The 15,300-nt window shown below is 31.0% G+C and overlaps 3 protein-coding genes across 25 annotated transcripts in view; 1 reads left to right on the plus strand and 2 right to left on the minus strand.

Annotated features, from left to right (window-relative positions):
• Window positions 1-15,300, plus strand: part of LOC105283340 (GDP-fucose transporter 1) — a 50,945-nt gene that overhangs the window by 33,468 nt on the left and 2,177 nt on the right. The window contains exons 2-3 of one of the 3 annotated variants that reach the window (XM_011346028.3): window positions 14,586-14,947; window positions 15,017-15,140. In XM_011346028.3, coding sequence (XP_011344330.1) covers window positions 15,061-15,140 — 80 coding nt within the window. In that variant the 5' untranslated portion in view covers window positions 14,586-14,947; window positions 15,017-15,060. Of the gene's footprint in view, window positions 1-14,551; window positions 15,141-15,300 lie in introns of those variants that run through there. The other 2 variants (XM_011346026.3, XM_026970683.1) reach the window with 2 other exon arrangements.
• Window positions 59-4,246, minus strand: LOC105283338 (odorant receptor 4). Of its 14 annotated transcripts, XM_020032977.2 has the most exons (10): window positions 3,130-4,236; window positions 3,006-3,050; window positions 2,778-2,897; window positions 2,539-2,659; window positions 2,099-2,372; window positions 1,867-1,998; window positions 1,238-1,328; window positions 818-963; window positions 504-636; window positions 77-405 (listed from the first exon to the last, which is right to left on the minus strand). In XM_020032977.2, the coding sequence occupies exons 3-10, from the start codon at window positions 2,832-2,834 to the stop codon at window positions 358-360; spliced, it is 1,002 nt and encodes a 333-aa protein (XP_019888536.2). In that variant the 5' UTR covers window positions 2,835-2,897; window positions 3,006-3,050; window positions 3,130-4,236; the 3' UTR covers window positions 77-357. The 14 variants fall into 14 exon arrangements, with proteins under 14 accessions (XP_026825376.1, XP_026825481.1, XP_019888533.2 ...); XM_026969575.1 differs by having other exon boundaries at window positions 59-405; window positions 482-636; window positions 3,006-4,246; XM_020032970.2 differs by having other exon boundaries at window positions 3,006-4,243.
• On the minus strand, window positions 5,293-9,192 carry LOC105283339 (odorant receptor 43a-like). 8 transcript variants are annotated; one of them, XM_020032984.2, is made up of 9 exons: window positions 8,005-9,180; window positions 7,777-7,896; window positions 7,540-7,657; window positions 7,104-7,368; window positions 6,871-6,984; window positions 6,476-6,566; window positions 6,058-6,203; window positions 5,722-5,876; window positions 5,293-5,645 (listed from the first exon to the last, which is right to left on the minus strand). In XM_020032984.2, exons 1-8 carry the CDS (start codon window positions 8,149-8,151, stop codon window positions 5,738-5,740), a joined length of 1,140 nt encoding a protein of 379 aa, XP_019888543.2. In that variant the 5' UTR covers window positions 8,152-9,180; the 3' UTR covers window positions 5,293-5,645; window positions 5,722-5,737. The 8 variants fall into 8 exon arrangements, 7 of the variants coding, with proteins under 7 accessions (XP_019888543.2, XP_011344323.2, XP_011344319.2 ...); XM_011346021.3 differs by having other exon boundaries at window positions 5,744-5,876; window positions 7,104-7,194; window positions 8,005-8,720; XM_011346017.3 differs by having other exon boundaries at window positions 5,744-5,876; window positions 8,005-8,713.

The following is a 15,300-nucleotide window of genomic DNA, read 5'->3' on the forward strand; positions in this document are numbered from 1 at the left end:
AAATAATTTAATACTTAAATTACTATAATATTTCACTTATTTAATTATCACCATTTCATTTTTTCTTATCCGCAAATTTTTTTCGAATGATACATTTTATACGCTTAATGTGAGAAACATTTTAGACCTGGTTTTGTCAGCTTAACTGAGTGTACCTACAAATCAGTTAATGTTTTTCTTTGCTTATTTTATGCATAACATTATGGTTTTCAAAGAACAATGCTACTTATCTTCTTAAAACTTCCTAATTGTTTAAGTCTATAGAACAAGAGAGTGTCGGTATTTTTATCGAGTTTTATATCTATTTACTTTGTTCTAATATACGATATTATTGGATGTGTTATATTTTCGTTATTATTACACAGATAGCATAAGAGTGAGGTAAGATAGTGATGCATTTACGAGCTGCAAACAAATACATTCTCCTTAGGTTACCTTTCTCCTTATCTTTGAACAATGCACGTACGTATTATTTATGTACATTATTAAATGTATAACTATACCGAAGTAAAGCTCTCTATAGATAATGTGAATATTCCACCGATATTCAATGTAAAAGCTTTGTTGCTTCTTTGTAATAAGAACAATATCACTTTCTGTATCTGCAACGGTGCCAAGTACCATGGAGCATTGTATCTATAAAAAACGTGCCATAGAATAGACAATTTGAGAATTATCAAACCTATATTTTTAAAAACGTATCACTTTTTAAAATTATGGAATTATAAAATTGGAGAATTATTAAAAGATATTCATTTTCATCGTTAAAAATTACACAGCTAAAAATATAAGAGCCACAGACACACATATTTCTTACATCGTAAGAAATATATGATTATTACAATCCGTAATTTCCTGTCCGGCGTAGTTGCCGAGAAACATATATATAAAAAGACACATGATATGAAAAAAATGTCCTGCTGTCTTTTCTATTTCTTGCGTAGGTGACTCAACTTGAAATATCTAAAACATCGCCATTGTGCAATTAATACCTTACTATCTCTACTTTATATCTTTAAAATTCATCATTTCATATGCACTTTCTAGCGACTTTTTAAATCTTAGTGTTTAAGCAATTAGCATAATATTTAGAATTTAGTTTATTAATATTTTTAAATGATTCTTAATAGAGTATTTTATCTTCTTATTAACAGTTGTTTTCGAATTTCTTTCGAATTAAATATTGTAAAATACTACGTAGATCACTCCTAAGTACTATTGTATGTAAAAAACTTACTCCATAAAGATTCAAACTCATACAAAGAACAGTAATCATTGTAATAACGAAAAGTGATCGTTCCATGCTGTCTACACCAAATTTGGCACACCTTTAACAAAATGGATATAATAGAACTAGATTAAAATAAGTTACCACGAAATGTAATTCATTTAATTAAATTTTAATTGTATTTTTATCATCTTTAATTAACTACATTTTTTTAATTAACTACAATAGTTGTCTCAAACAGCAACATTTAGTATTAAAATTGTAATTCCTATTAGTTCTCGTTCTCTGCATTGATGCATACTATTTATTGTTTATAATGATAGCTTCCAGAAAAATACATTTCCCATTGCTTTATCGATAATCTATATATATATATAAGCCAAATACCACTCACTCACTCACTGACTCATCAACGTGCAGCCTGAACCACTGCACCTATCGACTTGAAATTATCAGGGTATATTGATACTATCACGTAGGTGCTCAATAAGTGTGGGTTTTTCAAACTTCCACCCCTAATGGGTGAGAAGGGGTAAAATATGTTTTTATTTAATTCTACACATAATATCGCGGGCGAAGCCCGCGGACGGGGGATGCTAGTAATGTATATGTATTTAAATTATCATCTAAATACTAACTTCATAGCTTTGCGATGAATGTCCACGGCATAGATAAACTCCTTGTAAATAATAGTTTCATTTTTTATGGTAATACTTGGTAACGCAGCCAGTATTGCTCGGTCAAAGCGGTAGCTGCAAATAGTATTTCCCCTATAATTATACCAGTTTTCTACATTGTGATGTAAAAACTATTCTTCTCATAATATGAATAAATATCCGTTTTTCCGTTTTTCTAACTTTATTTCTTTACCTAGCAATTCTCAATATTCCAGAGATATGTTTGAGACATGATAATAGCATTGTTCCTATCGATATGATAGCAACTGTTCCTACAGTAACAACTGCGTTCAGATATAGAATAAATACATAGAAATATTTTTCTTGTAGGGCGAAATATTTAGTCACAGTTACTATGAAGCGGCGCGCGTGGGTCTCATTTTTGGGCATAATCATATCAAAAATGAATGGCCAACATTCTATTGCAGTAATACAAAGCGTAATGCATACTGCAAGTACTAAACTTTCTTTCTTTTAGAGGAACAATAAGATACATATGTGCATGAGCAATATAACTATACAATATAACAAATCAGTAAATCATAATTGTTTAAATATTGTTTACCTATTTTACTTCAATTTTAAAAGTAATAAATAATTACAATCATAGAAAGTAACAAGTCTTCTTCTTACTTATGCAGGCGAGCGTTATTCGTTTTGCAAAGTTCCTATATTTGTTATAGATAGCAATTTCTTTCGCATCCTTTAGCCTCTTCTTGTAGATGTATTGAAATTGCTCCAATAAATTTTTTGTCTATCGTATTAACAATATTTTATGCTGGATAGCATTACAAAGTATGAAAAAAATTTTACATAGTATACTTTATTGTAGGAAGTTATTTAGTTTTGGAGAAAATGCAAACATAGCTTACAGTTTCTATATTAATCCAAAAGGCGATATAATTAATAACAAAGAAAGTATAATACATTGATATAGAAAGCAAATGAATAGTAAATTCAAAGGAGTATTCTGTAAAATAAAGTCTTGAAAGCTGTAATTAAAAAGTTCTGGGATTTATTTGCTTCAAAAATCATTACCTCATCTAAATGACATGTAAATTGTAAAATAGCAAACACCAGGATTAGAAATATTCACGTACCACGAATACGACGAAGCTTGTCAAAATACTAAGACACAACGCTGCCTGAAATCGAGCAAACAATGATTGGTGATAAGGCCATAAGCCAACAGCGAGTAATAAAATTCTATTCCAGCTGAAGTACCGTTCTTGGACGGAGATACTCATTTTATAAATAATCCTGAGTTTATCGAGTTACGGTAGACTGCAAACTATTTTGTGACGATTCGTGAAACCTCATCTTGCATAGAAGCACTTGCGAATTATATAATCATATAACGTTATATAAAATTGTATCATTTTTCTTTGCCAAAGACAATTGCCATGCAAATTGCTTAATAATATAAACGGTGTGTATGGTACACATATACTGCCATCGATAACTCATAATTTGTCACTTACTTCCGAGAAGAAGACGACGAGTAAGTGATCAATATAATGTTGAAGGAAATTCGACATGTGGTTATTTCCCATGAAAAAATAATATCTTGGCCGGAACCTACGCATGCGTAGTTCACCTTTTCTTTAACGGCAAAATTTCATGCGTTTCATTCCACTGTGTGTATTCGTAAGGATCACTTCTCCAACAGCAAACAGCATCGTGCGATATATCTCAAAAATATCTATAACATTACTTGAAGCCGCGGTATTAACTGATCAGTACCAGCAGGTTCTTGCAGGTACCTCTGTTTTTCCGCACTTGAGATGACTCAGAAGAATCTAGCGTTACTGGTTTTAAATATCGAAATATGCTATGTTAGTTTATACTGTCAAGTGCATTATTGCCGACTTTGCTATTGAACGTGTTTTTTAACCAATTCATGTTGAAATATAATAATAAATTAACGTTTAATTAAAATTTAATATGAATATCAGCGAACAAGAATAGTACTTCCTGCACGTATATTTTACTTATATATATATACATAGAATTTTTCAACTGAATTCTAATGTAATCATTTATTTAACGTAGCGGCATGTTAAAATTTTATAAACATTACATTTTTATCGCAAAGTAGCAATGCATAACTGTTTTGACGAGGCTCTTATGTGATGGCAACTATGATACAAGACGGAGACTGAGAATGGGGGTCAGTAGAATGTAAGGTTTACAATGGATCAATAGTTCAAATGTGATATTAAGGGGAGACCCTAATATGACGGTTTAAAAATATCGATTTTTTTTCATTTTCTTAATGCCCGAGGTTTTGAAAATATGTCAAAGAAAAAACAATATGTCAAAATGTGTATATTAAAATTAAATCAATTATAGTAGAATGACCGACGTTGGCCGCATCTAGCTGCATGCTATCTGAAAATATTCGGCGTCTCAAGGTACCTAATTCTAAACGACGATTTGTAGCTGACTCTATGACCTTATCCTCATTATATTTATTTGAAGAGACTGCAGGATTCAGTGCAAAAAACGATGCAAGGGATACGAATGTAAAGAAAGAGAGTAAATTACTGACAAAATATATTTTGCTGGAAAAATACAGCAGTGAAACCAAAGAAACTGCCGCTGAAGCAGAAGGCCTCTTATATGCACCCGGATTAAACACAGTTTGGTTTGTTACGAAACTCAACTATTCTATATATAATAATTGTAAAACTGTAAATGCGCTTTTCGTGTTTTAAAACTAAGTAAAGAGTTAAAAATTTCGAGCACAAATTCGAACTTTTATCTTTTGAGCGATGCCATTTTGTAGCAAATTCACGTTTCCAGAAATCTGTACGCTTAACTGAATTTATACTCCTATAGTTAAAAATGACACAAACATTTTTTATTTTGGTGATCCCGTTTAGACAGAGCACGAGCGGCCTCGTATCTCCGACTTTTATTTGTTGAGATACTGTACACTCCAGAGGCAAATATGAATATTTTTAACTGATTCTTTTTTTACAACACGTCTAACATATGTACTTCAAAAAGAGTAAAATAAAATTTCAAAATAATCATTTGCATTATGTCTCGTGCAAAACATTCACGACAAAAATGTGTAATCCTATTTTTCCGGCCGTCACACTAGTATCACCCCTTTATGTACTGTATAGTTCAGTTTAGCAGCTTACTACATAGAATAAAGTATAATAAATTAAATACTTTTTATTGAGATACGTTTCTTTATTCGTTTAAAATATGCAAGCCTCATCACTGAATAGTTAATATCTAATTTCTTTATTAACATTTAAATTGCTATACCTATAATATTTATATAATAATAATTTATATAAGCATTTATATAATAACATTTAAATAACTTAATACTTAAATTACTATAATATTTCACTTATTTAATCATCATCATTTCATTTTTTCTTATCCGCAAATTTTATTCGAATGATACATTTTATACGCTTAAAGTGAGAAACATTTTAGACCTGGTTTTGTCAGCTTAACTGATTGTACCTACAAATCAGTTAATGTTTTTCTTTGCTTATTTTATGCATAACATTATGGTTTTCAAAGAAAAATGCTACTTATCTTCTTAACAACTTCCTAATTGTTTAAGTCTATAGAACAAGAGAGTGTCGGTATTTTCATCGAGTTTTATATCTATTTACTTTGTTCTAATATACGATATTATTGGATGTGTTATATTTTTGTTATTATTACACAGATAGCATAAGAGTGAGGTAAGATAGTGATGCATTTACGAGCTGCAAACAAATACATTCTTCTTAGGTTACCTTTCTTCTTATCTTTGAACAATGCACGTACGTATTATTTATGTACATTATTAAATGTATAACTATACCGAAGTAAAGCTCTCTATAGATAATGTGAATATTCCACCGATATTCAATGTGAAAGCTTTGTTGCTTCTTTGTAATAAGAACAATATCACTTTCTGTATCTGCAACGGTGCCAAGTACCATGGAGCATTGTATCTATAAAAAACGTGCCATAGAATAGACAATTTGAGAATTATCAAACCTATATTTTTAAAAACGTATCACTTTTTAAAATTATGGAATTATAAAATTAGAGAATTATTAAAAGATATTCATTTTCATCGTTAAAAATTACACAGTTAAAAATATAAGAACCACAGATACATATATTTCTTACATCGTAAGAAATATATGATTATTACAATCCGTAATTTCCTGTCCGGCGTAGTTGCCAAGAAACATATATATAAAAAGACACATGATATTAAAAAAATGTCCTGCTGTCTTTTCTATTTCTTGCATAGGTGACTCAACTTGAAATATCTAAAACATCGCCATTGTGCAATTAATACCTTACTATCTCTAATTTATATCTTTAAAATTCATCATTTCATATGCACTTTCTAGCGACTTTTTAAATCTTAGTGTTTAAGCAATTAGCATAATAGTTAGAATTTAGTTTATTAATATTTTTAAATGATTCTTAATAGAGTATTTTATCTTCTTATTAACAGTTGTTTTCGAATTTCTTTCGAATTAAGTGTTGTAAAATTCTATGTGGATCATTCTAAGTAATATTGAATGTAAAAGCTTACTCCATAAAGATTCAAACTCATACAAAGAACAGTAATCATTGTAATAACGAAAAATGATCGTTCCATGCCGTCTACACCAAATTTGGCACACCTTTAACAAAATGAATATAATAGAACTAGATTAAAATAAGTTACCACGAAATGTAATTAATTTAATTACCTTTTAATTTTATGTTTCATCATGTTTATTTAACTACATTTTTTAAATTAACTACAATAATTGTCTCAAACGGCAACAATTAGTATTAAAATTGTAATTCCTATTAGTTCTCGTTCTCTGCATTGATGCGAACTATTTTATGTTTATAATGATACCTTCCACAAAAATACATTTCCCATTGCTATATCGATATCATCGATAATAATGTATATGTATAAATCGTCTAAATACTAACTCCATAGCTTTGCGATGAATGTCCACGGCATAGATAAACTCCTTGTAATTCATAGTTTCATTTTTTATGGTAATACTTTGTAACGTAGCTGTTATTGCGTGTTCAAAGCGGTAGCTGCAAATAGTATCTCCGCTATAATTATATCGGTTTTCTAGAGCCTATGATGTAAAACCTATTCTTCTCACATTGTGAATAAATATTTGTTTTCTGTTTTTCTAACTTTATTTCGTTACCTAGCAATTCTCAATATTCCAGAGATATGTTTGAGACATGATAATAGCATTGTTCCTGTCGCTAAGATTCCAACTGTTCCTATATTATGAACTGCGTTCATAAATAGAATAAATACATAGAAATATTTTTCTTGTAGGGCGAAATATTTAGTCACAGTTACTATGAAACGGCGCGCGTGGGTCTCATTTTTGGGCATAATCATATCAAAAATGATTGGCCAATATTCTATTGCAGTAATAATAAACGCACTGCATACTGCAAGTACTAAACTTTCTTTCTTTTAGAGGAACAATAAGATACATATACGCATGAGCAATATAATACAATATAACATATCAGTAAATCATCATTTTTTAAATATTGTAACCTATTTTACTTCAATTTTAAAAGTAATAAATAATTACAATCATAGAAATTAACAAGTCTTCTTCTTACTTATGCAGGAGAGCGTTATTCGGTTTGCAAAGTTCCCATATTTGTTATAGATAGCAATTTCTTTCGCATCCTTTAGCCTCTTGTAGATGTATTGAAATTGCTCCAATAAATTTCTTGCCTATCGTATTAACAATATTTTATGCTGGATAGCATTACAAAGTATGAAAAAAATGTTTACATAGTATACTTTATTGTAGGAATTCATTTAGTTTGGGAGAAAATGCAAACATAGCTTACAGTTTCTATATTAATCCAAAAGGCGATATGATTAATAACAAAGAAAGTATAATACATTGATATAGAAAGCAAATGAATAGTAAATTCAAAGGAGTATTCTGTAAAATAAAGTCTTGAAAGCTGTAATTAAAAAGTTCTGGGATTTATTTGCTTCAAAAATCATTACCTCATCTAAATGACATGTAAATTGTAAAATAGCAAACACCAGGATTAGAAATATTCACGTACCACGAATACGACGAAGCTTGTCAAAATACTAAGACACAACGCTGCCTGAAATCGAGCAAACCTTGATTGGTGATAAGGCCATAAGCCAACAGCGAGTAATAAAATTCTATTCCAGCTGAAGTACCGTTCTTGGACGGAGATACTCATTTTATAAATAATCCTGAGTTTCTCGAGTTACGGTTGACTGCAAACTATTTTGTGACGATTCGTGAAACCTCATCTTGCATAGAAGCACTTGCGAATTATATAATCATATAACATTATATAAAATTGTATCATTTTTCTTTGCCAAAGAAAATTGCCATGCAAATTGCTTAATAATATAAACGGAGTAAGGTAGCACATACTGCCATCGATACACTCATAATTCATCACCTGCTCCCGAGAAGACGAGTAAGTGATCAATATAATGCTGAAGGAAATTCGACATGTGGTTATTTCCCACGGAAATATATTCGTAAAATAATATCTTAGTCGAAACCTACGTATGCGTAGTTCATCTTTTCTTTAACGGCAAAATTTCATGCGTTTCATTCCACTGTGTGTATTCGTAAGGTTCACTTCTCCAATAGTAAACAGCAACGTGCGATATTTCAAAAATATCTATAACATTACTTGACGCCGCGGTATTAACTGATCAGTATCAGCAAGTTCTTGCAGGTACCTCTTTTTTTTATCGCATTTGAGTTAACTTAGAAGAATCTAGGGGTACTGATTTTAAATTCATAATATGTTATGTTATTATATTTTATACTATCAAGTGCATTAATGCCGACTTTGCTATTGAATGTGATATTTAACCAATTCATGATAAAATAATAAATTAACATTTAATTAAAATTTAATACGAATTTTAGCGAACCAGAATATTACTTCCACATATAGTTTATTTATATATATACCTACATATAATTTTCCAATTGAATTCCAATGTAATCATGTATTAGACGTAGCAGCTTGTTAAAATTTCATAAACGTATTACATTTTTATCGCAAAGTAGCAATGCATAAATGTTTTATTAGTTCTATTCATATTTGATTTATTATTTCTATTTATATGTGATATGTAATTTGCACATATATCATCACTCTATGTTTTTATGTACATACCCTGTCCGCATTTGTTTTGATGAGGCTCTTATATGATGCTATGACTAACAAAGGTAAGCTCAGACGCCGATTCGAGTGATTTTTTTTCATGAATAGTCCTCCATAAGAAACTAAGGTAATTATATACTTTAACGGACCTAGCCCCGATGACCTTGACCTTGACATATGTTGTCAAGGTCACCCTCCTGAGTGACCTTGAAGAGGTTTTAGCCGTCGCTCGTTGTTTATTAAAAAGTTATTAACAAAAGAAGTTTAATAATTTTGCACGAATTTTCAGCTGTCCACGCGAAGCAAGGACTTGAGTTTGACATATATTACAAAGGTCACCTTCCTGAATAACCCGCACTAGGTTTCACCCTTCGCTCGTTGTTTGTTAAAAAGTTATTAACAAAAATGTTTAATGAATAAAGCATAATTTTACGATACCATATACGTTTACGAAAGAGTATATTTGATGGAATTTTAGCTTAGGTTAGGTTAGGTTAAGTTAAAGCAGAGAATACTTTGTATTTAACTGTTTGTGCTTTTGGTTAAAGTGAAGAATACTTTGTACTTATATTAAAAGAAACTATTCTATATATTAACAATTCACTGCTTTAAATGACTTTCCGTTCTTCGTTCATATACATATTCGTCGTTTATATCTTTCAATATTCAATATTCTTTCAAAATAACTACTATATTTTCGAAATTTCTTTTATTAATAACTTTTTCATAAACAGCGATCGACGACTAAAACCTAGTGTGGGTTATTCGGGAAAGTAACCTTTGTAATATATGTTAGTATCATGTTCTTGCTTCACGTGGACAGTTAAAAATTCGTGCGAAATCATTAACCTTTCTTTGTTTATAACTTTTTAACAAACAACGAGCGATAGCTAAAACTTCATCAAGGTCACTCAGGAGGGTGACCTTGACAACATATGTCAAGATCAAGGTCATAGGGGCTGGGTCCGTTAAAGTACATAATTACCGAAACTAATTCTGTCAAAAGCAGAGGGTACACTTTTGACGCATTCGTCCAAAAAAATGTTAAATATTTTCGAGGGCGGTTTATTACTGTACGGTGAACCATTTTTCGGGTAGCTATGTGGTTTAGTTGGTAGCGCTTACGTCTTGTAAGCATGAGATCGCAGGTTCGAGTCCCTGTATGTGATTTTCCTTTTTTCTTTTTTTTTTTGTATAATTTGTTTGTTCCCAGCATCATTTTATTAATAAATAAATAAATATTGCACGTGGTTTTGATAATTACATTTCATTTTTAACATTTTGTTTCATATTTTTCAAGGATAATGACATCGAATTACTTTCTATAGAAAATATAAAGGAATGAACAATATTTTGTCAAGAAATATGTTAATTAATGAAATAAGTATTATATAAACGACAAATTTACAACAAACATTAACTTTTTTTTCTTTTTCTCTTATTTTAATAAGTTTTCTTTGCCAGCAGCATTTTGTCAATATTAAATAAAATGTAAAGAACCAAAATACATGAAACAAGTGTGTATGTAATATGTTATAAAGTGTGTGTATGTTATAAAGTTTTTAATTGTTATCATTGTGATATTACAAAATCTGTAATACGAAATGTAAGAAAAGTGAATATACAATAACCCATGCAGCACCGATTAATACAGAAAGCTTTCAGGAAGGTTTTAAAATCATTTCAAGATTTCACATTTCATATGCAACATTTCTAAAAGGATTCCGCAATATGTCATATGAAATGTTGCAACAGAAATGTTTCTAAAACCTACCATATGCAATAAATTTGAAAAAATGTTAATATTGTAAAAAGTAAAATTATATATATATATATACAGGGTGGTCCACTTAAATCGATCATCTTAGATATTTCACTTGTTACAATTAAACTTTTATGATTATGACAACAATTAAAAACTTTGATGATACGAAAAAATGTCTAAGGAAAAAGTTGCACCGTTCGAAGGGGCTATCATGATGACAGAACAACAATTTTTTCAAGGCTATTTTTTTCGGAGATTCAAAGGTCAAGATAATTTTTTTAAATGGAACTACATATTTTTGTTTGCGCAATTTTATAGCCAACATCGAGAGGAGTTCAGCGACCTATGACAACATGACCTTTAAATGATCTTGAACGCGGGAAACAGAAAAATCAAACTATGCTCTTCAACACAAAAATTTATTTAAGGAGGTGTTCGAAATGATGTCCTCCGACTTCAATACATTTTCTAATACGATGCACAAATGATACTCTTACCCTTTCTATCATTTCTGAATTTATACTAGCACATGCATTCAAAATGCGCTCTCTCATGTTCTCTTGTGTAGTTGGTACATCATTGTAAACAGTGTTCTTTAACATTCCCCAGAAAAAAAAGTCTAAAGGATTCAAATCAGGAGAACGTGCTGGCCAACTGATATATCCTCCTCTTCCTATCCAGCGTTCCGGAAACATTTCGTGTAAAACTGTACGTGCAACACGTGCGTTATGAGCCGGACAACCATCATGCTGATACCACATTTGTAAACGAGTTTCTAACGGCACCTCTTCCAATAAGTTTGGTAATTGTTGGGACAAAAAAATCAGCATATTTTTGACCATTTAATGTACCATCAATAAAAAAGGGCCAATGATTCGATTATGTAAAACACCACACCATACATTAAGACTCCATGGACGTTGACGTTCTACTTGTCGAAGCCACCTTGGATTTTCAACGGACCAATAGTGCATATTTCTTCTATTTACTTGTCCATGGTTAGTGAAAGTTGATTAATCGGTAAACAATATTCTGTTGAAGAAAAATTCATTGACCTCCAACTGTTGTAGCGCCCATTGACAAAATTCTATTCGATTAATAAAATCATTTCCATGAAGTTCTTGATGCAATGCAATGTGATATGGATGAAATGAGTGGCATTTAGGAATGCGTAAAACACTTGTCTTGGAAATACCAATATTTCTTTGTATTTGTCGAGAACTGATATGTGGATTATTTGCCACTGCAGCCAAAACAGTAACTTCTGCTGGTTCATTAGTTTGCAAACGAGGTCGCATTTTCTTACGTGAACAAACACTTCCGGTTTCACGAAATGTTTTAATAAGACGGTCAAAAGCAGCGCGAGACTATAAACGCTTTTCAGGGTATCTTTGGCCGTACATTCTCTGCGCCTCTGTAGAGCTTCTTCCTCTTTCACCGTAAATAAGAAGCATTTCTATTCTTTCCTCTTTCATATAATCAGTCATATTTAAACTCTGATATCGAGAAGCTCAGGAAATGAACTGAACTGCGAAAGCATTTCACGATCATAAATATTTACATACACATACACACACGCACACAATACATGTATGGAATTATTTCAATCTTACATTCCATTGAATTCCAGAACATGAGAGTGTTTACCGATGAATCAATGTTCACTAACCATGGACAAGTAAATAGAAGGAATATGAACTATTGGACCATCGAAAATCTAAGGTGGCTTCGATAAGTAGAACGTCCATGGAGCCTTAGAAAATGTATTGAAGTCGGAGGACATAATTTCGAACACCTTCTTAAATAAAGTTTTGTGTTGAGGAGCGTAAAGTTTGATTTTTCTGTTTCCCGCGTTCAAGATCATTTAAAGATCATGTTGTCATAGGTCGATGAACTCCTCTCAATGTTGGCTATAAAATTGCGCAAACAAAAATATGTAGTTCCATTTAAAAAAATTATCTTGACCTTTGAATCTCCGAAAAAAATAGCCTTGAAAAAATTGTTGTTCTGTCATCATGATAGCCCCTTCGAACGGTGCAACTTTTTCCTTAGACATTTTTTCGTATCATCGAAAACAAGTGAAATATAGTAAGATGATCGATTTAAGTGGACCACCCTGTATACATACATACCTAGACCAAGTATTCGATCTTTAGTGAAGCTAACCAGTTAACAAAAAAATGCATTATCTTCACGTATCCTTTTTTTCTTTCAAATATAAGTGTTGGTTGAACAGAGAATTATATATCTATATAATTCTTTCCTTTTAATCAACTATTTGGAGAAAGAAAAAGGAAAATATATAATATAAGAATGGCTCTTTGTCAATGTGCCAACAATTCACGCTTTTTAAAGGGAAACTTGGTGAATACTTGGTTTAGCTATGTATGTGTATATCTATATATCTTATATATATATATAGATATATGCATATCTATATACATCTTATATATATTATGTATTTTTTTCATTAAGCATATTTCAGAAATCATATTTATTATATTAATTAGATTGCAAATATTAAATAAAAACGTACAATAAAAATAATAAATACATTTTATATATAATTTTTATTATAACTTTTTAGTATTTGCAATCTTCTGAATACTCGTGTAATAAATTTAAATATAATTTCTGAAGTATTTTCAATTGATTTTAATAAGAGCTTTGTAATTTGTGTGCAACATCATAGGAAAGTTTCAAAATTATTTCAATTAACCTTTAGTAATGCATCAAAAAGATTTCAGCTATTTTAATAATCTTTCGGCAATATTTCAGAAAGGTTGCAGATTGATCTATACCTTTCAGCAACCTTTCTATAAGGTTTTGAATGCAAGTGTCGCGGACATTTTGCTACTCCGGAGTTGTCTCATAACTGTTGCAGAAACATTTTGCAATGTTTATGAGATGCTTTCATCTGTCAGATGAAATACTTCTGAAATATTTCTGAAATGGTTTCGTGCTGTATGGGAAGGTAAATGAATATATAAGATGAATGACATACATAACATAAATGAATATATATATATATATATATATATATATATATATATATTTAAAAAGGTAATGTTTGTTGTAAATTTGTCGTTTATATAATAATGACTTCATTATTAATTAACATATTTCTTGACAAAACATTGTTCATTCCTTTATATTTTCTATAAAAAGCAATTCGATGTCATTTTCCTTGAAAAATATGAAACAAAATGTTAAAAATGAAATGTAATTATCAAAACCACGTTCAATATTTATTTATTTATTGATAAAATGTTGCTGGGAACAAACAAATTATTAAAAAAAACAAAAAAGGAAAATAGTCACATACAGGGATTCGAACCAGCAATCTCGCGCTTACAAGGCACAAGCGCTACCAGCTGAGCCACACCGCTGCTCGAAAAACTGTCCACCGCACATGATAAGTTCCCCTCGAAAATATTTAACATTTTTTTGGACGAATGCGTGAGAAGCGTGTCCTCTGCTTTTGACATAATTCTTATGGAGTTTCTTATGGAGGACTATTCATAAAAAAAATCGCTTGAATCGGCGTCGGCACGTCTGAGCCTCCCCTAATAACATCCGTAGTTCTAAAACTGTCCAATCACAACTATTCTTCTGAAGAGTGGGTTGACTGTGATTGGCCAGCCTTATAACGGAAATGCCAGCACTCAAGTGAGCCAACGCCTACTGATCTATTGTGTATTTTTATACTGTGTTACAGACCGGCCCAAAGCGTAGGACGATTGAGGTTAAGGTTCACGCAGAGTGATCAGTGATGGCAAATTTGCATCGTGATCCATGTCTCTGATATACGGAATCAATCGGAAAAGTAACATCAAACACGAACTATGTTGGTTACACTGTTGTCATATATCGTTACGCAATAAATATTCCGGCATGAACAGATCTAACCTAAAAAGTGTACATGTAGCCGCTGAAATCGTGCCGATTTGACACACGTACGACTTGACATCTATATTTTGTGTAAATAAAAAGCGATTATTTGACGCGTTATTTATCTCGTACAAGTTGTTCGGATTCTATAAAATCGTCTGCTTTGCGAAATAAAAAGGATGTGGAAAAGTAGGTTAATAAAATTCGAATTGATATCGTAAACTGTTTTCAAAGGCTATTTGCTCTTTCCTCTAACAGCATCAATCATTTGATGCAATGGTGTTGTTTCTTCGAAAAATTGTATGAACACAATCGAGATGCAACTGGAAACAGGACTCATGTCAAGATACCTCTACATCACGTTTGTAATAGCATGTTATTGGTATGTTGTAAAATTGAATTATCGAAATCAAATTATTTGTACCTTTCCATTTTTCTCTGTCAATTTTTAGACATTTTTGCTTATTTATTTACGTTACGTTTTTCTTCAACTATCGATTGACACATGTAATTTTTTTCTGAACATAATTTGCTAGTTTTGC

This window comes from Ooceraea biroi, chromosome 1 (assembly GCF_003672135.1).
Source record: "Ooceraea biroi isolate clonal line C1 chromosome 1, Obir_v5.4, whole genome shotgun sequence".
Classification (NCBI taxonomy): Eukaryota; Metazoa; Arthropoda; class Insecta; order Hymenoptera; family Formicidae; genus Ooceraea; species Ooceraea biroi.

What these genes read in the sequence shown, in the direction of transcription:
- LOC105283338 (XM_020032970.2), bottom strand. Translation starts at nt 3,152, where the DNA reads ATGAGTATCTCCGTCCAAGAACGGTACTTCAGCTGGAATAGAATTTTA. An exon ending in TGAGTTTGAATCTTTATGGA is followed by an intron (nt 964 to 1,237) that starts GTAAGTTTTTTA and finishes GCGATGTTTTAG; the next exon opens with ATATTTCAAGTTGAGTCACC. An exon ending in CTATAGAGAGCTTTACTTCG is followed by an intron (nt 406 to 503) that starts GTATAGTTATAC and finishes ATTTGTTTGCAG; the next exon opens with CTCGTAAATGCATCACTATC.
- LOC105283339 (XM_011346017.3), bottom strand. Translation starts at nt 8,151, where the DNA reads ATGAGTATCTCCGTCCAAGAACGGTACTTCAGCTGGAATAGAATTTTA. An exon ending in CAAGCTTCGTCGTATTCGTG is followed by an intron (nt 7,897 to 8,004) that starts GTACGTGAATAT and finishes TTTTAATTACAG; the next exon opens with CTTTCAAGACTTTATTTTAC. An exon ending in AATCATATATTTCTTACGAT is followed by an intron (nt 5,877 to 6,057) that starts GTAAGAAATATA and finishes CGTTTTTTATAG; the next exon opens with ATACAATGCTCCATGGTACT.